Source organism: Schistocerca americana, chromosome 3, assembly GCF_021461395.2.
Source record: "Schistocerca americana isolate TAMUIC-IGC-003095 chromosome 3, iqSchAmer2.1, whole genome shotgun sequence".
NCBI classification, from domain to species: Eukaryota; Metazoa; Arthropoda; class Insecta; order Orthoptera; family Acrididae; genus Schistocerca; species Schistocerca americana.
In genome coordinates, this window is record NC_060121.1 from 927,972,495 (window position 1) to 927,999,527 (window position 27,033).

At 45.5% G+C, this 27,033-nt stretch overlaps 1 protein-coding gene across 1 annotated transcript in view; it reads left to right on the forward strand.

The window, feature by feature from the left end:
• LOC124606542 (myosin-I heavy chain) overlaps window positions 1-27,033 on the forward strand; it is a 253,040-nt gene that overhangs the window by 58,028 nt on the left and 167,979 nt on the right. Inside the window, exon 3 of the mRNA XM_047138528.1 lies at window positions 14,403-14,698. Within this exon, the coding sequence (XP_046994484.1) occupies window positions 14,403-14,698 (296 nt within the window). The remainder of the gene's footprint in view (window positions 1-14,402; window positions 14,699-27,033) is intronic.

Genomic DNA, 27,033 nt, shown 5'->3' on the forward strand with positions numbered 1-27,033 from the left:
TTTTTTCATCATCTGCAGAGCTAGTTGGCATATAAACTTGTACTACTGTAGTAGGCATGGGCTTTGTGTCTATCTTGGCCACTATAATACGTTCACTGTGCTGTTTGTAGTAGCTTACCCTATTTTTTTACTCATTATTAAACCTATTCCCACATTACCCCTATTTGACTTTGTATTTATAACCCTGTATTCACCTGACCAAAAGTCTTGTTCCTCCTGCCACCGAACTTCACTAATTCCCAATATATTTAACTTCAACCTATCCATTTCCCTTTTTAAATTTTCTAATCTACCTGCCCGATTAAGGGATCTGACATTCCACGTCCGATCCGTAGAACGCCAGTTTTCTTTCCCCTGATAACGATGTCCTCTTGAGTAGTCCCCGCCCGGAGATCCGAATGGGGGACTACTTTACCTCCGGAATGTTTTATCCAGGAGGACGCCATCATCATTTAACCATACAGTAAAGCTGCATGCCCTCGGGAAAAATTACGGCTGTAGTTTCCCCTTGCTTTCAGCCATTCGCAGTACCAGCACAGCAAGGCCGTTTTGGTTAGTGTTGCAAGGCCAGATCATTCAATCATCCAGACTGTTGCCCGTGCAACTACTGAAAAGGCTGCTGCCCCTCTTCAGGAACCACATGTTTGTCTGGCCTCTCAACAGATACCCCTCCGTTGTGGTTGCACCTACGGTACGGCCATTTGTATCGCTGAGGCACGCAAGCCTCCCCACCAACGGCAAGGTCCATGGTTCATGGGGGCAGGACAGATAGACTAGTAGTGTCATTGGGCAGGCGAAGTGCGGAAAAAGTATTCCGGACTGATTAGTCGCGCTACACATTGTACATGCCGTTCGCAGGATATGACTGTGTCTGAAACCACGTTTAGCGACGCTTCCTGCTTGCCATCGTGACACCATTCAGACTAGTGTCACAGGCATTCTCGCGTGAAGGATAATTACAGGGTATGAAATGGGACCCTGACTTGTATGCCATCATCTTTGATGGAAAAATGATACAAGAACGGAGAAATGATACAAGAACATGCTGTCTTATTACGTTCATCCACTTATTGTCTACAATACCTCACAGGCTGTCCTTTCAGTAAGATCACGTATCATTTGGTGTTCGCAAAATGCGGCAGAGTGGCTTGAAAAACGCTGATCGGACGTAATGATGTGTGTGTGTCTGTGTTCTCTTCGTCTCCACTAAGCCACCTGACCTGTGAGGTATCGCTTCGAAACAATGAGACTAAATGAGTAAGTACTTCATTAAAAGAATGTTTCACGATGTTTCAACGTGAAAGCGATATTTAGAAATCTGTTAGCGAAGAGTATCAGCTTATTCTCGTAGGGGGATGGTACACAACCAAATTATTAGAAACTGCTCACGAATAGCTGATGCGAAAATATTTCTGAAATACGTGTCTCACATCATGAAGGTTTGAAACGACTGACCACTGGTGCAATCCACAGGCAGTTTCTGACTGATTAACATTGACAACTGAGAAAGGTTCAAAAATGGTTCAAATGGCTCTGAGCACTATGGGACTTAACAGCTGTGGTCATCAGTCCCCTAGAACTTAGAACTACTTAAACCTAACCAACCTAAGGACATCACACACATCCATGCCCGAGGCAGGATGCGAACCTGCGACTGTAGCAGTCGCGCGGTTCCGGACTGCGCGCCTAGAACCACGAGACCACCGCGGCCGGCTGAGAAAGGTCATGCCGTGAGTAAAGAGTAAAGCATTGTTCTGCTGGCAAGGATTCCTGTCACTGTACGGAACAACGGCTTCGTCGGAAAGGGGTAGGAATAAACAGAAGGAAGAAAGATGGGAGTTCAACGTCTCAGCGACAGCGCGGTTCTTAGAGATGAGAGGATTAAATGTTGGCCATCGACTTGGTGAAGGAACCGCCCTAGCAATTTGTATCAAGCCCACAGAAAAATAAGCAACAATGACGCGGTTTTCGGGCTTGGTTCCTTCCAAATGCGGACCTAAGTACGCACAGAAGTAATGTGAGAGGACATTCGCGGATGCTCCATTCCTCTTACAGAAGATCGCATCCTATAAACCACACCGTCGCTATGTGATAGACATTCACTTGCCCCAATTTTTGTGAGGCGTTAGTAGTGAGAATACATTTCTTCCTAGCTCGTCAGTGTAGTTGCTACTACAGCAGCATGATACGCGTTCCGCTTCTCTTGCGAGTCATACATAGTAACACAGACTGATCTTCACAGTTTTCTACTTGCCTCCGTTGCAACAGATCCGCCTTCTAGGTGCTCTTAATTAGTTCCATAAACTTCGTCGGTGTCCTTTGAGGTGGTTACGTACGGCGCGTTTCGTCAGATGTATAGTACTGGGTGGCACCTTCAACCCTTGCGTCATTTTCGTCTGTATCTACAGCAGCATAAATGTAAACACTATACCACTCGTGTAGTGACTGGAACTTTTACTACCCAATCTGAATGTGAAACACGACGTAGGTAGATGGGGACAGTACGACTGCAGACAAGCTGTAACAGAAAAACACCAGATATAATAGAGCAGCAGTCTCTGGTATGTTTTGAAACACAGCACTTGTGACAGGTGTCTCACGCTCCGAATCTTCAGAGTAATGTGCCGCTGAAACTCTGTCACGCTGTCGCTTCCTGGTGGAAGGCTCACGGGAAGGTGAGCGCGCCGTTGACGGAGGTGGGCTGCTCTGGAGCCGGAGTCGCTAACGACCACCCTGCGGGACCGGTGCCAGGCGCCAAATGCGATTTTAAGTGGCACACTCCTCGGTCCCTTCCTTTCCTGAAGTAGGCCCGTCAAATCGACGCCTGACTCGTAACTACTGGGCAAAGCACGCAATTCTGGTTCCATCTTTCCTGCAGTAGCGATGCCTGCCCATTCCCAAGTAAAAAGTTACGATACAATCAAAACAGTCGGCTACATTATTATCCGAAATATCGCGATTAAAGCCTGCAACAGGCGGCCATTTGTAGATGATTATTTTCCCACGGTGCGCTTGAAAGTTTGATATTTTATAACGTGATGAAACTACTAATTTTTCTGCGGTGATGGAACGCCCGGGCGAGGTTATGGGTTGATTAAGACAGTAGATCGTATTCAAGGAACAGTGGTTCAAACTCCAGTCTAGTTGTCCTTCCACAGACTTTGCGTTGCTTCCACGAATCAATTTGATAAATGCTGAAAATTTTCAACATCGCTGTCGATTTCCTCCATCACACTTGTCCAATTCGAATTAGCACTGCGTCTCTAACCACCTCGAAATCTCTTTCTTCACCATGTTCGCAGCCTGCTTATTGAATTTCCGTCCATCCCCAGACGTGTAAATTTTTCAGTGTAAAAGTAATTAATATTATTGTTAAAGGCTGAGGCTTTTTTGAGAGACAGGGCCAATTTCAGTGAACAAAAGCTCCCAAACGGTAGTCAGCTCAATAAGTGACTCGTACATTCATAAATAAGAACCATATACAAGATAAATTAAGGCATCCAATAAGGCGTATCACTCTTGTTCCATCCACAAATTCAACAGGAAGGAGATGTGATCATTATTCTTCCATTTGTCATAGGCTGTCACTTCCATAGATGCCACGTAACGGGATGCTTGACTTCTTTCCGGCTATATTGGAAAACTACAGATACGTGACAACAAATGCGTTTAAACATACCGATGAGTCATTGTGACCATTGCCCACCGCGGATTTAATACCACTTGGTGGCGTTGCGCGCACGTGACGCGTTACGGAAAGTATAATCGCAGCAGAGATTAACAGGAAATCACAGTGGCGACGATGTGAGCCGAAATTGGGAAAATCCACTGACTTAAGAACTTTTACAAAGGGCACACTGTATGGCCCGGCGCCTGGGAACGAGCATCACGGAAATGGTGAAACTGGTCTGCTGCTCGCGTGCCGTTGCCGTCAGCGCCTGTGGAAAGTAGTTGAAGGACGGTGAAACCACGGGTAGGCGACATCCAGCATCATCACAGAAAATGAAGGTAGCAAGCAAGCTTGGCCGCTATGTGGAGCAGGATAGGCGGCAATATGTAACAACATAGTACAATTTTGGCGTAGGCACAAGTGTTTCACAGCACAGGTACAAAATGGGACTGCGCAGCGGACAGTCCCTACCTGTTCCCATGTTGACCCAACGACATCATTAGTTATCATTATAGTGGGCACGAGGCCAACAAAGTGTCACCTAATACGATGAGTCGTTGTTTGTTACACAAGGTGGACAGACATGTCTAGATACGCCGTTATCCAGGCGAACGGCTGCTTGGTACAAGCAACGCGCCACGAACGCAACCATCTGGGACAGTATTATGCTACGGGAGACATTCCCGTGGCCTGCCATGGGACCTGCGGTAGTAATCGAAGGCACCTGGACTACGTGAACATTACTGCAGCCCACATGCATCCGTCTACGCTCTCTCTCTCTCTCTCTCTCTCTCTCTCTCTCTCTCTCTCTCTCTCTCTTCCTCGCCTTCGATGGTACCTCCCAGCAAGACAACTGTCCGTTTCATGGCCAGAATCGAGATACAGTGATCTGAGAAGCATGACAGTGAATTCACGTTGATGTCTTGACCTCTAAATACGCCTGATATAAACCGATGAAACACATCTGGGACGCTATCTGACATCTGCTCCCGAAAATCACGGCCCCGTAATTAACGGTAATTTCGCGATCTGTATGTAGGTTTCTAGTGCTTCGTGCCTCCGAAAACCTACCAAGGACTTCTGGAGACCGTGTTACGCAGAATCGCTGCTTTATTATGTTCCAAAGACGGACCAACACGCTATTAAGCAGGCGGTCATAATTTTTGGATCATTAGTGCGTACACTAACAACGTTGGCTAAATCCACGCCATTATTTGTAAGTACTGTGGTCACAAAAAATGAAGCATTAATAATTCTAAAATCTTACCAAGCGGGAGGATATCACAAAAAGCACAGAGCGTTTTTTAAGCGAGTGGTGTTGTTGCCAGAGTAGGTATTTTTCCACCTACTGGTGGCGCTGTCGATGTTCTGATGTGGAATCGATATTTAAACTATCTTAAAGCTATTAAAGATTTTCCAAAAATTGAAAATAATGTGGACTGCTGTTAAACGCACTTAAGTGAAGTAATAACGTCCGCAGCGCGCACTGTATTATACAGACTACTGACTCGACTAAAGAGCAAGGTTTTCTGACAACGAAACAGTTCATTATTTACCGAATCACATATCTTCCGGTTTTTCCATGGTTTCCTTAAATCGCATTTAGAAATTGACAGGCGCGCTCCTTTGAAAAGGACGCCGTCAATTCCCTCCACCATCCTTCCCCAATGTACAACTACATTCACACTCAGCAAACCACGTAACTATGCATGGCGGAGGATAATTCTGGGACCATTATCATTCCCCTTTCCTGCTCCGTACCCGAACGGTGCTTGAAAAAAAGCCTTCATATGAGCAGTAATTTCTCTATTTTTCCCATCATGATCATTACCTGACAAGGCAGTAATATGTTACGTTACTCTTTTTTGATAATAAGCTTTGTTATTTTAACAGTAAACTTCTCTGTGGTGTACGGCATTTCTCTTGTGGCGTCTACCACTGGAATTGCATGAGTATCTCCATAACTATCTCATGCTTACTAAATCAATCCCTAACGAAACGCACCGTTTTTCTTTGGGTCTTCTTTATCATTTCTTCTAATTATATCTGGCAGGGGTCCCAGACCGACAAGAAACATTCAGGTAAAACTTCCTGACAGATTAAATCTGTGTGCCGGATCGAGACTGAAGATAGGGAGGGACCTTTGACTTTCGCCAAGTGCTCTATTGACTGAGCTACTCAAGCTCGACTAAGTACCCGTCCTCACAGCTTTACTTCTACCAGTACCTCGTCTCCCATCTTCCCGACTGATACATTGTAGGCCGAGCAGTTCTAGGCGCTTCAGTCTGGAACCGCGCGACCGCTACGGTCGCAGGCTCGAATCCTGCCTCGAGCTTGGATGTGTGTGATTTCCTTAGGTTAGTTAGGTTTAAGTAGTTCTAAGTTCTAGGGGACTGAGGACCTCAGATGTTGAGTACCATAGTGCTCAGACCCATTTGAACCATTTTTGATACAGTGTATCTCGTCAACATTCTCAATCAAGAGACAAGTGCAAATTTGAGAATGTAATCGAGAATGTTGACGAGATAAATTGTACCTACTGAATAATTTTATATGATTGACATTCTTATGAAAATAACGGAATGTCGAAACGCGTAAGGTGATTTGGGAAATATAAAAAGTGTGGTCAAGACATCTGAAAGTTACTATAGTGCATCCAAATGGCAGTTGTCTCTCATAGCATTTTCATGCAACCTGCAGTTGCAATTGCGCATGGTACACACCTCAAAAGTTTGGAATATCACAGAGTTTACTACAATGACTTCTTATAGTACACCTGTAAAATAAACATAATTCCTTCTGAAAAGAAGGACTATTTTGTTCGTTACAAAAAATCATTACAAAACAAAGAAGGCTCTCTCCTGAGTGTACATCTTGAAAAACAAAAACAGTGAAAAATCTTTATCTTATGACGATGATTATCAATCTTTAGTAGTGAGTATGTCCTCCCCACACACGGATGTGTTCTTCCACTCCATGAGGCACGCTCAGGACGAGACCATCAAGTTTATCTTGGAGCATGCGGTGTCTCTTCTCAATGTCTGCTTCAGTTAGGTCCTGAAGATTGTCAGGTGGATTCGGAATCTGTGCAACGATCACCTTCAACAGATGTCACGCATGTGTAATTGTATTTGTGCCTGAGAATTGTGCTGGTCACTGCATTCAGTTGATGTTGCATCTTTGAAGATACCGAGACCTTGCGTTGTCATCGACTAGGATGTTGTCACCAACTTCACGCCTGTAGGGCCTTACAGGTATTTGTAAGACCTCTTGGAGGAATCAGGGACCAATCAAATTGCCGTAGATAGGAATTACAGGGGTCTGCCGTCCCATCATTATTGCCGCCCAAAACATTACACTTCCACCAGCAAACGGATGGACTTCCTGAATGTATCGACGTACTTGGTGTCGACAGGTACTTCTCCAAATCCTAACACATCTAGTCTCCAGTTGCAAATCAATCCTGGTCTCTTGAGCAAACACGACGTTACTCCTTTCTGCAATGGTCCAGTGTTAATGTGCATGAGTCCAGGTCCTTCGATTGCTTCGGTTCCGTTGGTTCTGTGCAAAACTTCTCATTCGTCTTCTGGAATGAAGACCACCGTGTTGCAATCTTCTACACACTGTTTGGTCTTAGGCACGAATCCCTGCTGTCCGGGAGAAGTCACCCAATATTTATGGCAGCTCATGTTGGGCGCCTACGAGCCGACAGTTGGAGGAAATGGTCCTGCATTGGTGTTGTCATACGAGGACGACCACTGCGAGGTCTATCTCTCACATTTCCCTTCTCTCTGTACTTTCTCCACACCTTAGACACACCACTTTGAGCAACGTGTAACAGATTGGCAACGTCTTACTGTGCAGGGCCTGCTGAGTATCGTAAACTACAAAATAAGGGCTATGTAACACTCCTGAAATTATTACTACATCTATCGATGTCGTACCGCTATGAACGACGTATTCAGTTCTGTCTGCCATTTATTACGCACGTCCGAAACTCCATATGCTAGTGTTGTGGAACAACTCGTACATTCCTGAAAAAGAGTTTTGCACCACCCGAATGTTTGTAAACACGCATGGGGTGAGATTGAAGGCAGTAGGGAACGAAAGAATAAGTCTTAAAAAAAACTGGACAGGTGCGAGTAGGAGTCGGGCCGTGAGGGTTCCGTACAAACTTAATGATACAAACAGATGGGTCATCTATAGGTTTTGATGACTGAGTTTGCGAGTATCAAAATAAGTGACATAAATAGCCGCATTTTTTGACTGCATAAACACAGAAGCTTAAATTTTTTTATATCGCCGGGAGACCGTAGACCTTAGTATTTGACATAAATTTCAGCTTGCGACCTCTGTCCATCCCTGAGAGAGGGGTCTTAACAGAAGGACGGACAGGTAGGCAGATAACAAAGTGATCCTGTAAAGGTCCCATTTTTGCAGAATGAGATACGGAACCCTGAAAATAGCGTTACTGTGAAGTAAAAACGAAACGCTAACCAAAACAGAAGCAGTTTTTCCGGCAGTGCACTTGTGTGAAACCACAGTCTGCTGCTGTGTAAAAGTCAATACCGCGATGCTCTATACCGTGAATTGTAAGAAGCTTGGATCCTTCGCGTTATGATGGTACACGAAGTGTTCAAAACTTTCTGCTGAAGACTGCCTCACATTTCTTCGCGGTTCTGCTGAGGTCGACATTATGTGTGAGACTTTCTGTCGCGACGACTGCATGTTTCAGTTGGTCTTAAGCATACCTAATCAGGTTGGTATCAGTAGATAGCGCAAGCCATTACATTCGATTGATTCCTCGGACAGTCCGATAGTGTACCACTGCCTTCAGAGACGACCGCATAGCCGAACTATTAACTGCAGGGCTGAACAACATGGAGGATTCTCTCCCGAAAAATGGTTCAAATGGCTCTGAGCAGTATGGGACTTAACATCTGAGGTCATCAGTCCCCTAGACTTAGAAATATTTAAACCTAACTAACCTAAGGACAGCACACACATCCATGCCCAGGGCAGGATTCGAACTTGCGACCGTAGCAGCAGCGTGGTTCCGGACTGAAGCTCCTAGAACACCTCGATCACAACGGCCGGAGATTCTCTCACGAAATACACAATTCTCAAATTACGCTCAGTAGTGACGAGAGGCGTTTGACCTCCGTACATGATACCGTTCTGGCCTACTGACCCATCTCCCTGCTAAACCCGCAGGCTTGAGATGTGCAGCAAAAATGTTCATCTTGCACTCTTCGGTGAAGAGAACTCGACGCCACTGATCCAAGTTCCATTCTAGATGTTAACTTCCCCACCCCCGTAGCACACAACCGCACTGGAAGGTGTGTACTGCTGTTCGTAATAGACACCTAAAAGCAAAATTGCTTACGTAGAGACTGTTTTTTTTTACTGTCTACGTCGACATAGCTCTCCCAGTTGCCCCCAAAGAGATAGAGCGACGCAGCTCCGTTTTAGTACCACGGCGTTCTTAATAGCAACAATTTGTAGATGATCCTATCAGGTAGTGTTGTTAACCACTGGCGACCACTCCAAAGCAAATCTTCAATGTTTTGTGCCTCACGAAAGGGACTGAATGTTCGAATGATGTCTAGAAGACGTACGCGGGCTACTTCCCGTGCTGATAGCTCTTCTTGCACTATTTTGACAAAGCTTACACGGTCTAAAATTGAAATAACCATTCAGGACATGCTAACAGGCGGAATAGCGTACACAACCCGCACTATCCTACTTACGCCTGACTACAGAACATACTCTATTGAGCACCACTGAGAATGTAGGCTATTTTTATTTCCACTGTCACATGGGTGTGGACAGCGATTTTCTGTACTCTGTGTGCCATGGAAATGTCGTGTGGCGAGGGCCTCCCGTCGGGTAGACCGTTCGCCTGGTGCAGGTCTTTCGATTTGACGCCACTTCGGCGACCTGCGCGTCGATGGGGATGAAATGATGATGATTAGGACAACACAACACCCAGACCCTGAGCACGAGGATGGTGCAAATCTTTTCTTGAGCAGCTTATATCGAATGCGTTTCAGATGCCAAGGAACACATTATTAACTTGCGCACCGCTGTCTACAGTGCTATTTTTATTTTATGGACGGACACAGCGAGCTGAGTTTCGTAAAATCCGAGACCGTGCTTAGTCTATAATCTCGTCGTCGACGTGGCATTAAGTCATAATCTTCATTCTCCTTCATCCTGCGAAGACCGCATCGCGCTATTAGCAATACAAATGGGATTCCTATTACTTTGGGTCACGCCACTCACGCTCAGTTCGAATGAACGTAAGCAATGAGAGGACGACTTTCCGTGCGCACTGGGCGACTATCGTATTAAGTCTGCCGTCTGGCTGATGGCAACTACAAAAAGCCGGGAGCTTGGGAACTCGTTTGTGAGGTGCGCACTCGACCTTCCACATTGCCGCGGCACGCGAGGCGACAGAGGCCACGTGTCACCCTTGCAGAGGCGCCGCGGAGCGCAGGTCGTCGGCCCTGGCACGCCCCCTGCGTGTCTGAGGCGCTCACGCGAGAGCGGCCACCTGCCTCCCTGTAATCTCACAGCCCGTCACTAATTGCCTCGCAGTAAATAAATATTGTCCTCCTGCTGTTTCTCCTCTCCCGCTTCTCATTCCTTGACTTCTGGCCCCTTTACAGGAGGACACTCTTTCCCAACTTTTCTGAGACCGTTGCTCCTAAACCAGATGAGACGTCAGCCAGTGCCGCCAAAAACGTTGTGACTTACAGCAGTGAGACATTGGCTTTAAATGCCGAAACTTTTTGCAAATCGATAATTGCAAGTAAGAATGCTGTGGCGACGCTTGATCAAAACCGGTCTCTCTCTCTCTCTCTCTCTCTCTCTCTCTTTCTCTCTCTCTCTCTCTCTCTCTCTCTGTCCCCCCTTCTCTCTCTTCTCCATAGAAATCGTGGAATTGTGTTTTATCAAAGCCCATCCATTTTACGGAAGCTTTTCGTACGATTTTCTCAACTACATATGTGGGTGGTACCCGATTCTGTATCCTAGGGAAAGTTGATTCTAATTCTGTTTCATTGTGTTGAAGGCATGTTAATTGTCATTCTCTTGTTTGAGCCTTGATTTCAAGAACTATATTCGGCTTCAAATTAAGTTCCGTTTTGTTGTTATTGTTCTACTGTCAAGAAGATTTTATGCTTAATAAATTAATTGTTAAATTGAGCTCAAACCTCCACAACCTCTAATCTGAACCTCCCCCCATCCACATCCTACGCTATGGTATTAAAAAAGTTGCCTTCCATTCGTTGTTCAACTACAAGGCCCATTCTGCTCATTAGTACATGTGGGAAAACTCACAAGCAGTAATCACGCCACCGCTATTCAACAACTTCACACTGAACTCACCAGTCACTGGTTTGCATTTGTCAACACACATTTCTGACCGGCGCGGAGGAAGTGGGGAGCGGCTCTTCTCCTCAATATCATGCACTTCAACATTCTGGCAACAAGTCTTTAAAAACTTCATACTGTCCAGAACCTTTCCGAAGAGTGCGACTCAAGTGGAATAACTTTTGTATACACCACTCAGCGCAGTCTCCAGTAGTAAACCAGCGGATCCAGTACTATGATAGTGATGATTTTCAACTAACCATTTTGCAGAGGTTAAAATTCAACTCATAGAAGCGCGTTGCCCACTGTAGATCGATATCACCAGAAGCAACGACGCAACTTCGAGCGCCACCCAACATTCGAAATTCAAGTATCTTCAGAACAAAGTGATTTTCTGTGCTGCGGAATCCTTGGCAATCAAAGAAGACGTCTTACATAATTCTGGGATAAAAAAATATAACAATGAGTTAGTTCACGCTAGCAAACAAAGCAAAAATCCAAAGCCTGAGAGAAGGTTCTTCTTTAGCTTGAGTAAGATGTCTGCGTTCTGCAATGTGCACACAACTGAACTGATTCGCAACTTCATCTAAATTTTTTTCTCATACTCTTCCTCCTCACTTAGAACAATAACGAATAAAAGGCAAGAAATTTATGTTAGTATTTATAGCACTGCGTATCTTAGTGAAGACAATATTTGTCACTCCACGAGATTTCTGTCTTGATCTGTAATTGATATATTTAATTCTGAAACACGTCTTAACCATGACAGGAATGTAAATGGGCGAGTTTGGTGATCACAATCTTATATCCTGGTGGTACTGCAAGCCACAACTGCTGTAAGATGTATTAGGAGCAGCACTGTCGAATCAACTCCTTTCCCTCCACCCCCTACCCCCTTTTTCACCGCAGAAACATTACAGTCAACGCATAGGACGGTGACGTTCAGAATATTTCCTAGATGCTCTGCTGTCTTTAAGATTTCTATCTGGACTAAATGTGGGCTGCAAGTGGGGAAATCCATTGAGATAAGCAACTCTGACAAAGGGCAGATTATTGTTTCGCAGAACCTGTGAGCGAAAACGGCGAACCTGGCCGAATGTTCACGTGCTACTGTCGTGAGCATCTACGGAAAGAGGCAGGACAGTGAAACTATCACTAGGCGCTAAATGGCTCTTCGCAGAACGCGGAGTTCGGAGGCTTGCCTGTCTGCTCTGTAAAGTAGGATAGATGGTGATCTACGGATCTCTACCGAAACAGTAAAATACTGATCCACGCACAAGTGTTTCCGAGCACACCGTTCGTCACACATTGCTGAGCACGGAGCTCCGCAGCAGACCACCCCTACGTGTACGCTTGCTGACCCAACGACATAGTTACAATTGCTGTGGGCACGATCATCGGGATTCGACCGCTGATCAATGGAAACGTGTCGGCTCTTCGGGTAAATCGCATTTTTGCTACACTATGTCGATTGTCGTGGGTGAACGGCGGCTCGTAAGTGCAGCGTGCCACGGACGCAGACTGGTCGGAGCAGTATTATGCCACGGGAGAGACACTTCTGCGGTTGCGTGGGGCCTTTGGTAGTAATCGAAGACACGCTGACAGCTGCAAACCACCTCCATTCCATCGTGTCTTCTCCGACAGCGATGACATCTTTCAGCAGTTTAACTGTCCATGTTTCGGAGCCAGAACCGTGCTACAGCTGACAAGTGCGAGAATTATCGCACAATCATGCATCGAAGCTGCTTACAAGAATAATATACAGAAGAATGGAAAAGAAAATTGAGAATGCGCTAGGTGACGATCAGTTTGGCTTTAGGAAAAGTAAAGGGACGAGAGAGGCAATTCTGACGTTACGGCTAATAATGAAGCAAGGCTAAAGAAAAATCAAGACGCTTTCATAGGATTTGTCGACCTGGAAAAAGCGTTCGACAATATAAAATGGTGCAAGCTGTTCGAGATTCTGAAAAAAGTAGGGGTAAGCTATAGGGAGAGACGGGTCATATACAATATGTACAACAACCAAGAGGGAATAATAAGAGGGGACGATCAAGAACGAAGTGCTCGTATTAAGAAGGGTGTAAGACAAGGCTGTAGCCTTTCGCCCCTACTCTTCAATCTGTACATCGAGGAAGCAATGATGGAAATAAAATAAAGGTTCAGGAGTGGAATTAAAATACAAGGTGAAAGGATATCAATGATACGATTCGCTGATGACATTGCTATTCTGAGTGAAAGTGAAGAAGAATTAAATGATCTGCTGAACGGAATGAACAGTCTAATGAGTACACAGTATGGTTTGAGAGTAAATCGGAGAAAGACGAAGGTAATGAGAAGTAGTAGAAATGAGAACAGCGAGAAACTTAACATCAGGATTGATGGTCACGAAGTCAGTGAAGTTAAGGAATTCTGCTACCTAGGCAGTAAAATAACCAATGACGGACGGAGCAAGGAGGACATCAAAAGCAGACTCGCTATGACAAAAAAGGCATTTCTGGCCAAGAGAAGTCTACTAATATCAAAAACCGGCCTTAATTTGAGGAAGAAATTTCTGAGGATGTACGTCTGGAGTACGGCATTCTATGGTAGTGAAACATGGACTGTGGGAAAACCGGAACAGAAGAGAATCGAAGCATTTGAGATGTGGTGCTATAGACGAATGTTGAAAATTAGGTGGACTGATAAGGTAAGGAATGAGGAGGTTCTACACAGAATCGGAGAGGAGAGGAATATGTGGAAAACACTGATAAGGAGAAGGGACAGGATGATAGGACATCTGCTAGGACATGAGGGAATGACTTCCATGGTACTAGAGGGAGCTGTAGAGGGCAAAAACTGTAGAGGAAGACAGAGATTGGAATACTTCAAGCAAATAATTGAGGACGTAGGTTGCAAGTGCTACTCTGAGATGAAGAGGTTAGCACAGGAAAGGAATTCGTGGCGGGCCGCATCAAACCAGTCAGTAGACTGATGACAAAAAAAAAAAATTGTGAAGTCACGTCGATGTCTCGGTGACCAAATTCGCGTGATGTAAATCCTATGGAACCCATCTGGATTGCTATTGGAAGCCATCATCGCGTACGCAACTCAGAGGCCCGTTACTTACGCGAATTACATGACCTGTGCGTGACATCCAATGCCACATAGCTCCGCAAACCCACTAACAAACTGTAGTATCCCTGATACGCAGAACCAATTACGTATTTCATTCCAAAGACAGACAAATAAGCAGGTGATCGTCCTGTTTTTGCTCATCAATGTAGATGTGTTTTATTCGTGTCGGGTAACTTTTACTTTCTCGTATCGTAGTGAGTTTTGCGAGTGCCGATCTGAGCCCGGTGTGTGCCTGTTGCAGATGCGCTGCTGGGCGCGAAGGCGCGGAAGGGCGGCGGGCTGTCGGCGCCGGCCGTGGCGCAGCCCGGCCCCCTCCACGGGCAGCTGCCGCCGCAGCCGCCGGCCCCAGCGCCGCCCCACCAGCAGCAGCCGGCGCCCCCGCAGCAGGGGCCGCCGCTCCCGCTGCCCGCGCCGGCGCACGCGCAGGCGCCGCCCGGCCGCGCCGACCTGGCCGACCTCATCCACCTGCCGGGGCCGCTCACCGAGGACGCCGTGCTCAAGTGCCTGCACGCGCGCTTCTGCAACGCGCACTACTTCGTGAGTACCACTAAACCCACAATTCTTGTAACACTCCCAACTCAACCGATTCGCCACGAAGGAGTTTCGAAAATCGGTCACGAATCTATATTCGTACAATATCGACAAAATGCAAAACTGTTAACTTCGGCGGCCGATGGATGAACGTGTGACGCTGCAGCGCAATTTCGCTGCGCATCCGGCAAGGGCAGTAAACAAGAGACGTGTCGATACCGGTGCATCAATTTTTTGCGAATTTGCGGAGAGCAACTATGCCTCGCAGTCTGGCGAGTGGACAACATTTGCAGATGCCCGCATTTGACAAAGGACATGTTTTTGGGAGCAAAGAAGCCGGTTGGAGTAATTGGCGAATCGCTTGACATTTGTATAGGATCTAAGCCAGTATTCGACGTTGTTGGCAGGAATGGGTGGATCGGCCACACCGTAAAGAAGGAAGTGGTTGACCTAACGAGACGACAGAAGGTGAAGACCGAGCACTCTTCACAGAGGTACTCAGAGCCCCGGATTCGTCATTAACGTCGATCCGACGTGCAACTGGTCCTACAGTAACCGTAAGGCCATTAGCAGGCGGCTCACAGCCTATAGCGCCACCTGTGCCGTCTACCATCGACCTCTGTACACCAACAAGCCAGTTTGGACACATTCGGCCTGCAGTATCATTGGCTGGACTAAAACTGTCTTCAGTGAGGAGTCGCGCTTCGATGGCCACGAAGACGCGTCTGGAGACGCCCCCGCCCCAGACAGCAGTCCGATACCGACCCGAACGTCGGCCGCCATACGGCCCAACAATCATGTCGCAGCAAGACCCCTTTGGTTGTCATCTGCCACACCCCTTTGGTCGTCATCTGCCACACTCTTGCAGCACAGCGGTACGTCCACGATATTCTACGTCCCGTTTTGTTGCCCTTCATGGCGATCCACCTAGGGCTTACATTTCGGCAAGATATGTAGAGCCCGCCCGCACACAGCGGAAGTTTCTGTTGCTTCTCTTCGTGCTTGTTAAACCTTCCTCGCCCAGTAAGGTCGCCGGATCTCTCCCCAATTGAAAACGTTTGGAGCATTGCGGGCAGGGACGTCCAACCAGGTCTAGATTTTGTCCATCAGACGCGCAAATTTAACTGAATTTGCCACGATTTCCCTAAGGAGGACATCGAACAACTCTAACAATAGCGAGCCTCGTAACTGCTTGCATAAGGGCCAGAGGTGGACTAACACGTTACAGAGTTCCTCAATTCGTGAAGCTTTTGCTCTTAAATAAATCATCCAGTTTTTCTGAAATTATAATCATGTGTTTGTACACGTTCGTCAGATCGACCGCTTCCCGCCCCATTCGACTAATTCCATCGTGGTGCGACTTTCTTTTTGTCTTAGAGTGTATTTGACGTTAAACATTTAAGGTAGAAAAAGTTTAGTAAATGTTTGAAATTATGTTTAAAGTTTGTCGGAAGCCGTTAGTGTTCTAATGATGAAACACTGGATGAATACAGTCTGCGCAATTTACACTCCATTTTAAGGAAAGCTACTTTTTCACGCACCTCAACATTTATGTCGTTATATCTCCTGAACTGTGTATCTTACAGTGATATAATTTTGCAGTACCGTAAACACGAGCTACTTTGGACCACTTTTGAACAATTTCACGATTTACCCTTCAGATAAATCATTTTTTACTTAAGTTCTGGTAACCTTTTTTTGCAACTATAACATCTTATATTTTAGATGCTGCACACTTTTTTACCTAATTTTTTTCTATTTTTAAATTTTTTAAATTTTGGGCCAATGTTACCCTAAGGATAGGGTAACTTTGGCCCAAGATAGTTTTTCAATAGAAAAAGCGTGGTATAAAGACAAGTGACAAAGAAAAACAAACGTTACTTAATGATTATAGCAATATTTTACAACAAGTTAAAATTACACAGGTAAGTCAAAGTGTAAAAAAAAGTTGTAAAAAGTTAGTTCTTTCAAAAGAGGAATTTTTATCTTTGAATGAAATCAATCTTAAAAAGGCCTCTTTTTACGAGTTTTGGTGACTGAGTAACTTTTACAATGTCACACTACTGGTAAAATAACGTATCCTTTTCTTGGGGCCACTTCCAAAATTTCCTTAGTCGGCGCCATACTGTCCACTGTCGCTCCCTCCTCCGCTACAGAGAGCACCAACCCTGGGAATCGGAGTCCGTTCCAATGAACAACAACAAATTCGTCCTCTTCTACAAGTTCCTTCATGTCTTCATTGCTTCCCTTTGGGCCTTCAACATTTGCAGTTGGGAAGGTTGTACTGGGTCTTGAATCGTCTAAGTTAATTGGTTTATCTGGTTCATTGACACTAAAAGAGTCTTCATCGCTGCTGGAAAAAACCAGGTCGCTGTGACATGAGGACACTAAGCTGAAATTGTCATCACCGTCATCTGTTGATGAAAGGCTTGCCGCTCTTTTACCCCTTCTTTTCTTTTTGTTTCCATCTAATTTTTTTGCTTTGTTTTTTCTAGTTTCTTCTTTTCCTTTTCAATTTTTTCTGGTCTATCAAAGCTTCCTTTCCTTTCTTTTTCTCGTCTATTTCATTCTGCTGTTTTTGTTGGTACTAAAGAATTTCAGTTGAAGATATACTTTTTCTTGCAGGGACTTCCAATTTTCAACGTTTTGTTGTTCGCGGCTGAACAATTCTTGTCTTTTTTTCCTTAAGGTGTTCAATTAATGTTTGTTCTATTAAATCAAGGTTAACAGAACCATTGTATGATGGCAATCGCTTGGCAATATCTTCTTTGCTGATCGGGTGGATTCCAGCCTTTTTAAATTCAGCCAAAAGATTATCCCGTACATTCGACTCTATGCTAAGGCCTTTTTTAACAATCTTGGGAACTTTGATAGTGTGGATGCAGCTTCGCCACTGTCTGATTGCTTCCACTCTTTAAGAACTTGTCTCCATTTCATTCTGAGAGGCCTAAAGTAAGCTAAATCAAGTGGTTGTGTTAAATGCGAAGAGTTCGGAGGCAGACAGACAAATTGGATGTTGTTCTCTTCACAAAGTTGAAGAACATTCACACTTATATGTGAACTGAGATTGTCACCGATGATTACTTTTCTGCCTGTTTTTTTAGAACAGGAAGTAGATGAGTCGAAAACCAATCCTCAAAAGTTGCACCATCAATCCATCCTTGTTTTGTCCTGTTATATCGTGCCCCTTCAGGGCCGTTTTCAGTCCACGTACTCCATAAATGCTCTCCTTTATATATAACATTAGGAGGCGACGAGTCACCATCGGCATTACCACAGAACATCACACTTACGTTACATTTGGTAGAATTCATTATCCGTTCTGGGTACTTGCAGCCTCTCCTACAAATCAAATTTTTCTTTCCAGGGTCATCTGACATACACGTTTCGTCATAATTATAATTTTTATCTGGCGGTAAATCATTGACCGCCTCTTTCAGATTCCCAGTGTACTCTGTTATTATTTTTTTCATCGATCTGAGCTCGATTTCGTTTGATGTTAGACGAAAACTTGACTGTCAACTGAGGGTGTCTCTTTAAGAATGACTTAACCCAGTCACGCCCCAGAACATTGTTAAAAAAGCATTGTACAGTCTTTCCTTGTCTAGTTAGGTAGGATTTTACGACATATCTCAAATCAAGTTCACCTAGGGGAAAACCATATTCACACATTTTGTCGATATGACTAGCAAAAGCTAATTCTTCTTCTTGTGAAAATACTTTAGGGAGGCTGGGGAATGTGAAAATACATTCTTCAACTTGATTTTAGTAGTGCTTCAGGGTATTCGGAAATGCTCAGCAGCCTGCCTTTCTGTCATTTCACCAGAACTGATGGTTTCTAAACACTTTTGAAGACGTTCGTTGCTGTAGTCAACATATTTTCGGCTCCCAGGAAGACGTGTGTAGTTGTAAGGCATCTTCAACAAGCTGTACCCAAGCTGTTAGGTTTAAGTAGTTCTAAGTATAGGGGACTGATGACCTCAGAAGTTAAGTCCCATAGTGCTCAGAGCCATTTGAACCATATTTAAATATTAGTAAAGAAGTAATAAATTAAAACGTCACACCTAATGCAACCGTTTTACGGCTTAAACAGCGGAAATGTAGTAAGCGGTAAACTTTTTTTTCCTTTAATCATTTTGTGGAGGGTGTCAGCGAGAAAAATTTCTAAAGGGTGTGAAGTTGTTCCTTGGAAGTCACTAAGTGCTCTCATTCACAAATTGTGATGGAATAAATTCTGGGCACTCGCGAGCCGTCTGTTACGTTGCTTCGAGAGCCGTACACACAGTTCCTAAGCGTAATATTTGCCCTATTGTGTTAAACTTTTAACACATGATTATACCACTTAATGTAGAGATTATAGCAGTATTTTAAATTTTTAAATTCTGGCAATTATAACACGAAATACTGAAGATCAAAATTTTTGTTTCTCCTTCAAATGGTTCAAATGGCTCTAAGCACTATGGGACTTAACATCTGAGATCATCAGTCCACTATATTTAGAACTACTTAAACCTAACTTACCTAAGGACATCACACAATCCATGCCAGAGGCAGGATTCGAACCTGCGACCGTAGCAGCAGCTCGGTTCCGGACTGAAGCGCCTAGAACCTCTCGGCCACAACGGCCGGCTTTGTTTCTCCTGGAAGCCGTTCGATAACGGTAACAGGTACCTGGTTCCTAGGCAGTTTGATTAGTAACGTAGATCGCCTCTTCTCACAAGGGAACCTCCCCATCGCACCCCCCTCAGATTTAGTTATAAGTTGGCACAGTGGATAGGCCTTGATAAACTGAACACAGATCAATTGAGAAAACAGGAAGAAGTTGTGTGGAACTGTGAAAAAATAAGCAAAATATACGAACTGAGTAGTCCATGGGCAACATAAGCAACATAATGGACAATGCGAGATTAGGAGCGCCGTGGTCCCGTGGTAGCGTGAGCAGCTGCGGAACGAGAGGTCCTTGGTTCAAGTCTTTCCTCTACTGAAAATTTTACTTTCTTTATTTTTGCATAGTTATTATCTGTCCGTTTGTTCATTGACATCTCTGTTCACTGTAATAAGTTTAGTGTCTGTGTTTTGCGACCGCATTGCAAAACCGTGCGATTAGTAGACGAAAGGACGTGCCTCTCCAATGGGAACAGAAAACATTTGATCGCAAAGTCATAGGTCAACTGATTCCTCCACAGGAAAACACATCTGATATATTCTATACGACACTGGTGACGGCATGTGCGTCACATGACAGGAATATGTTGTCGACCCACCTAACTTGTACACTTGGCGAATGGGTAAAAATATTCTTCTACCTTGCCCGATTTAGGTTTTCTTGTGGATGTGATAATCACTCCCAAAAAAGTGATGAAAACATAAGAGTTTGCCACATAAACTGAAAATAAAAAATTAAATTTTTCAGTCGATGGAAGATTTGAACCAAGGACCTTTCGTTCCGCAGCTGCTCACGTTACCACGAGACCACGGCGCTCCGGCTTTCACATTATCCTTAATGTTGCATATCTTGCCTTGAACTACTCAGTTTCTATATTTTGCTTATTTTTTCACAGTTCCACACAACTTCTTCCTGTTTTCTCAATTGATCTGTGTTCAGTTTTTCAAGGCCTATCCTCTGTGCCAACTTATAACTAAATCTGAGGGGGGTGCGATGGGAAGGTTCCAATGTCAGGTGGGTGGCCAAATCATTCGCTCCAATTGTACAGAAAGTTCTTCAAACCAACCACGAACATCTGTGGTCGGGTGGCGTGGCGCATTGTCGTCCATAAGAATTCGATCGTTGTTCAAGAACACGAAGACTAAGAATGGCTGCAAATGGTCTCCAGGTATCTGAACTTAACCATTTACAGGCACTGACCGCTTCAGTTGTACTAGAGGACCCACTCCATTCCATATTAACAGAGTCCACACCATTATGTAACCACCACCAGTTTGCACAGTGCCTTGTTGACAACTTGGGTCCGTGGCTTCGTGGGGTCTGCGCCATCTCGAACCTTATCATCAGCTTTTACCAAGTGAAATCTGGACTCGTCTGACCAGACCACGGTTTCCAGTCCTCTAGTGTCCAACAGATACGGTAACGAGCACAGGAGAGGCGCTGCAGGTGATGCCGCGCAGTTTGCAAAGGCACTCGCGTCGGGCGTCTGCTGCCACTGCCCGCTAACGCCGAGTTTCGCCACACTGTCCTAACGGAGATGTTCGTCGTTAGTCCCACATTGACTTCTGCCGTTATTTTACGCTTGTCTGGTAGCACTGACAACTTTACGCAAACGTCTTTGCTCTCGGTCGTTAAGTGAAGGACGTCGGCCAGTGCTTTGTCCGTGGTGGGAGTTGATGCCTGAAATTTGGTATTCTCGGCACACTCGTGACACTGATTTCCCTAACGATTTTCGAAATGGAATGTCCCATACCTCTAGCTCCAACCACCATTCCGCGTTCAAAATCTGTTAGTAACCGTCGTGCGGCCATAATCATTTCGGACATCGTTCACATGAACCACGTGGCTACAAATGACGACTCTGCCACTGCACTGGCCTTTCGTACCTTCTTTATGCGATACTACCGCCAATGGCGTATGTACATATCGTTAACATGACTCTTGTCACTTCCGTGTATACATTGTCCAGTCACATTAATGTGACAACCTGGCAAAAGCCTGAATATCCATCTTTTCCAGCGTGGAACGCAGCGAGACATGCAGGAAGAGAGTCAATGAGGTTTTGAAAGCTACCGACGTGGGTGTGGAGCCATGTGGACTTCAGTGTTGTGTATAGCTGCGCTAGGTTTCTCGGTTCGAGATGGTCCGACAGATTCTCGATTGGATTGAAATCTGGGGAGTTTTGTGGCTAAGGGAATACGGTAAACCCATCCTGCTGCGGTTCGAGCGACGTCCGTACATTGCGAGCTGTGTAACACGTCGTATTGTCCTGCTGGTAGGTGCCATCGTGCCGAGGAAATGTAGGTGTGGATGTGGTCCCCAAGGATAGACGTATACATGTGGAGATCTACTGTGCCTCCCAGAATGAAGAGATCATCCAGGGAATATCACGAAATCATTCCTCAAACCTAAGGCTCCTACCCTGGCCTGGACCATTTGATTTCAGACGTTTCACGCCGTACACGTCAACGGACTGAAAAGGCACATGTCGCCAAAAACGTCCAGTTTCGGCACTGGCGTGCAATTTCCGGCCGTATCTAAGCCATTCATTTTTGGAACACAACCTACGATCAGCTTAGAGACAGATGTGATGACACTTTCTGCAGGACCTGACCATCATGCTCAAGCATGTACAGTGCAAGCTGTTACTGATTTGTTTGACTGATGGGGCTGCTGCATTGGTCCGCAACCCCACGACGACTACCGCAGTCCACTTCACCCCTCTGCCGACCCACACTGAGAACCACTCTTTCAGGGTTGTTGTGCAGTATGGCCCCCGCTGCACCCCCCCCCCCTCCCCTCCCCACCCCGGGAACGTCTATCATCACACGAGTGTAACCCCTTTGTTTTGCGTGGTAGAGTAATCGTGGTGTACACGTACGTGGAGAACTTGTTTGCGCGCAGCAGTCGCCAACATAGTGTAGCTGAGGCGGAATAAGGGGAACCAGCCCGCATTCTCCGAAGAAGATGGAAAACCGCCTAAAAACCATCCACAGACTGGTCGGCTCACCGGACCTCGCCACAAGTCCGCCGGGCGGATTCGTGCAGGGGACCAGGTGCTCCTTCCCAATCCGGAAAGCCGTTCGTTAGACCTCACGGCTAACCGGTCGGGCTAAGCCCTCGTAAGTTCAACTCGATTTCTAAACTTAAGGAAACACTGGACGGCAATCGCTTCAGAACTGCTAAAATTTCGTCGGGCAATAGACCGCGCCGCTCGAACTGTCAACACAACTGGCACTGCTAACAGTATCCTACAGTATCCTACGTCTTCCACATCGCTGGCAACGGATTATACACAATGCTGGTGACTACTTTGAATGTCAGTAAAACTTTGAAACACGTATCTATTTTGTACGAGTTATAAATAAATAGTTGCCACTATTAAAGTTCCAACCTTCGTATATTTACTGCGGTTGCCCTGAAACGTCAATCATTTCGATATGCAAGCATGTGTTACACTACATTCCAATTTCACGTCTGTTGCATGCTTCCCTTAATACTGTCGCAATTTTAATGCCTAGCAGTGTAATTCTTAATTGTCGACAAAGAAAACATTTTATCGATGCATCCTGATCCACTGTATACAAGGTGAATCAGAACTTCTGAGGCTGTCCAGGTATGTTTCCTGAGTATTTTGGTCCCTTGTGGCTAGCTACAGAATGCTAATATAATTGTCGTATCGGCTACTGTGGGAGTCCGCACCGACAAATAAGGAAGGAGAGAAGTTGCGATGGTCAGTGGCAGGCATTCAAAATGATATGTACGTAATACTTGCAGATTAACAGAATACTTTATTTCTAAAAACAAAATAAACATAACTAAACTTGCTTCCTGTGCCTTCTACATGCAAGTACTTTTCACTATTACTACTCGCAGAACGCAGGCTAAGTATCAGCTTCCTATTACTCAATACTGATGCCCTCAAAGTCTGCGATCGAACGGGGCCGACCAGTGATGGGCGGATGGTTAAATCAGCGTTGAGATGGGGTGCTGAACTGTATTCCTGGAGGCGTGGCACTCTCCGCTCCTTGCCTTGGTGCATGGGTCTGCGCCTTCTTGATACCATTTCGTGGCGCTGCGCTGGTTGATGCGCAGTCGATGCTTTAGGACTGCACATTCCTCCCCCTCCCCCTCAAAACGCCCCACCGTTGTCATGTAGGGAGCCATCTCACGACAAGGAGGAAGCTGGTTGGCGTGAGGAGCCAGGAGCCGCTACTGGGACCGACGCTGAGCCCCTGGCTGCGCCCCGACATCTGTCATGTGTTTCCATGGGAACGTCAGGTGTTCCCCCTCTCCCTGAGCCGGTCCAATCAAAAACTGACAGAGCGGTGAAGAAGACGGCGGCGGCGCCCGAACGAGCGCTGGGAAGTTGAGCTGCTGCCGCAGCGTAGACGATGGGTCCAAATTTATCGGTTCCGCATATGGTGCTCAAAAGGAACCCGGGGGCACCCGCCCCAGCTGCAAGACCCCGGTTGAATGCGAATCTGGACGCAGAAAATCTGCGGAAGAATCTCGAAGTCGACAAGCACGAATCTGGTTCTGATGGTGGCGCAGCAATCGAGCGAGACCTTAAATTAAATACAGGCAAGCGCCCAAATTACGAAGAATCGTTCCTCCTACCCGGCGCCTGGAGCGACCAAAAGCTCTGAGAAGAATAGAAGCATTAGGTCCAACGCGGAGTGCGGCAGGAACTGGAGCAGCTTACGGTGGGCCTCCGATGTACAAGCACCGCAAGGCTGGGAGCGGTACGTAATGAGGAGCAGCAGCAGACTTTTCTCCGAATATGCTTGTATATGTTTTTAGTAGTGTGAATGATGCGTGAATGTGATCTAAAGTAAATATGTAGATCACTGTTATACTCACAAATGCTGTACGAATTAGCCTGAGAAATTTTTAAGGCAGCGTGATGCAGACGACGGGGAATTTTGTATCATAATATGTTAAGTATGTTTATGGTAAAAAGAAAGCTAATTTGAGTGCAAATGAAAATAGTTAATGACGTAAAGTATAAATAATATATTAGAATGTTAAAATATTTATTTCGGGAAAAAGTTGTGTTATTTGTTGATTGGTCAGTCATGAAAAGCGCGGACTACCGCGAGAGAATAAAATTTTTATACTGGCCTTAAAGAAAACTGACAAGTCAGAAAGGAGTATTCTTCGCAATAGTGTGGCGAGCGTTTTCATTTAAGAACAATTCCTGTTTAGTGGCTGTTCAGATTTCGGGAAATACGTTACCATGAACTTGCTAACGTGAACGAAAGGGTTTGTGCATGGCTGTGTAAGGATTAGCACGGGCTTGGCAGTGAACTTGTAATTCTAAACTTCAGAATATACTGAAGTTTTGAAATTACAGTGAAATGAATACCCCTAGCTGCATACAGGCGTTGATATAAGTCAACGGGGACAGTTGAAAATGTGTGCCCCGACCTGGACTCGAACCCAGGATCTCCTGCTTACATGGCAGACGTTCTATCCATCTTTTTTTTGTTTTTTTTACTTAAATGTCATACATCTATACAAATACATAAATAAGAGTTACATACAACTTAAATGAAAGTGAAAATAAAAAAAATAAAAATCCGTATTCCAAGCGGATGGTTTTATCTTTTTTTTTTTTTTTATTTTTTGAGAGCAGGAAGGCAGGGTAAACAAACAATCTTTATTCGTACAATTGTACTATCTTAGGGAGAAGAAAAGAATCGAGACAGCAAAAACAATTTGGAAACCAGAAAATCAACGTAAAGGCCGCCCTTTTTTGTTTGTGTAACATGAAGAAAGTAAATGACAATCCTAGTCACGGGCGGGAGTGAAAATGAAGTTATCATCTGCATCACAATCCCTGCAGCACGCGGTGTCGCATCATAAATCTGGCAGACAGCCATATAATCTTGACCATTTCAGCCTTTGTGGGCGGCATATATTCATGTATTTCTCCTGCGTCGACCATGTAGGGGCCCGTTGTCTTCTCAGTGTGCTGTATGCCAATATAACTGAACCGCGCAGTATTGTTTCTAGTCGTTCTGCTGCTGGAGTCTTCTCAGTTCTGGGACACCCCAGCTGTCGGGCGGATTGTGAAAAACACTTCCTAAAAAGTTGGAAAAGTAAGTCCTGTATTTCGTATGACTCCGTATGAGCTCGTGTTGTTCTTGTAAATACATCCAATAATCCATCACGGACTTAATATCGTACGAATACAAATATTTCGTCGCATGTCCAGCGATCCAATTGACCGCATACGTCTTTTGTTTGGGAAAAAAGGTCTTGTCCGGTAGAAAAAGTACATCCGATGTGATTTCTGTGTAGTTAGTGCGCCGAAGGAAGGCCAATATTCGACGCGTCAGCATCCAGACGTCCCTCGCTGCGCCACACACTAAACCATGTTCTTCCGTTGCTAACAGGCCACAGTTTGTGCAAAGAGGAGAATCGACCATATGAATTGTATGTAATCGACTCCTGGTCACAAGTTTGCGGTTTATAAGAATGTACCACATCGATCTCGCTGCTGTTGACAGTAATGGAGTATGCACTGCACACCAAATGTGGTTCCACGTTCTCGACGGGTATTTGAATTCCATTACGTTGCGGGCATGGTGATCCATCAAGCACCTATAGATCTCCCGAGTCGTGGGTAGTCTCGTCGAAGGTACTTTCAGACGAACATAACTGTAATCAACCAGAAATGAGGCAATGTGTGCAAGAGAAGGCGAAATATTGCCCACCGCAATAGGGGGTTCGTACGAAGGCGGAACAAGTACTTCTATCAGAGCTGACGTAATGGTGTGCTTTCGTTGTTGCCAATTTCGTATCATCGCTCGCATGTAAAGCGCCAGAGCTTTGTTCCGCACGTTTGTGAGGTTGAGGCCACCGTTCCGGAAGTGCAGCGTTAACGTGTCATATGTGATCTTAAACAACATCCCAGTACTAACATAGTAACCAAAGGCAGCCATGAGGCGGTCTGCAATACCCTTCGGTATTGGTAGGATCTGCGCTAAATGGGGCAGACGTGACGCTATGTGAACGTTAGTGTATGCCACACGCTATCATGTCAAAGGCTCTCAGTGAGTTGTTCCGTATCGCAAGACGAACATTTTGCAGAAGCCGCCGAGAACTCGCCGCCGCTGACCGCCGTAGTGAGTGGGTAAATGTGATCCCCAGACATCTCAGCGATTCCACCGTCTGAAACGGTCCCGGTATGTCTTCCAGACCCCGTCCAATGTGCATAATTTTGGATTTCGTCATGTTAATGACACTGCCTGCTGCCGTCCCGTAAGAGTCTAGATATTCAACAGCCTGATGCACTTCATGACCTGATCTGACAAGAAGGATCAGGTCGTCCGCATATGCGCGACAAACGAAAGAGTTCTCATTAAGCGCTATCCCAGTAAGTGAGCGCCTCATAACACACATCAGCGGCTCAAGCGCTATCGCAAACAGCATCATGGAGAGTGGGCACCCTTGTCGGACGGAGCTGTTAATAGGAACCGTGCCCGCTTCCCGACCGTTTACAATCACCTTCGATGGAGCCCCTCGTATTAGCCTCATAATGATGGAGATGAAAACAGGTGGAATCTCCATTCGGCTCATGACTGACGCCAAGAAGTCATGGTTTATCCTGTCGAACGCACGGTCGAAGTCCACAGATATCATCGCTGCTCGCATTTTACAAGTTTCC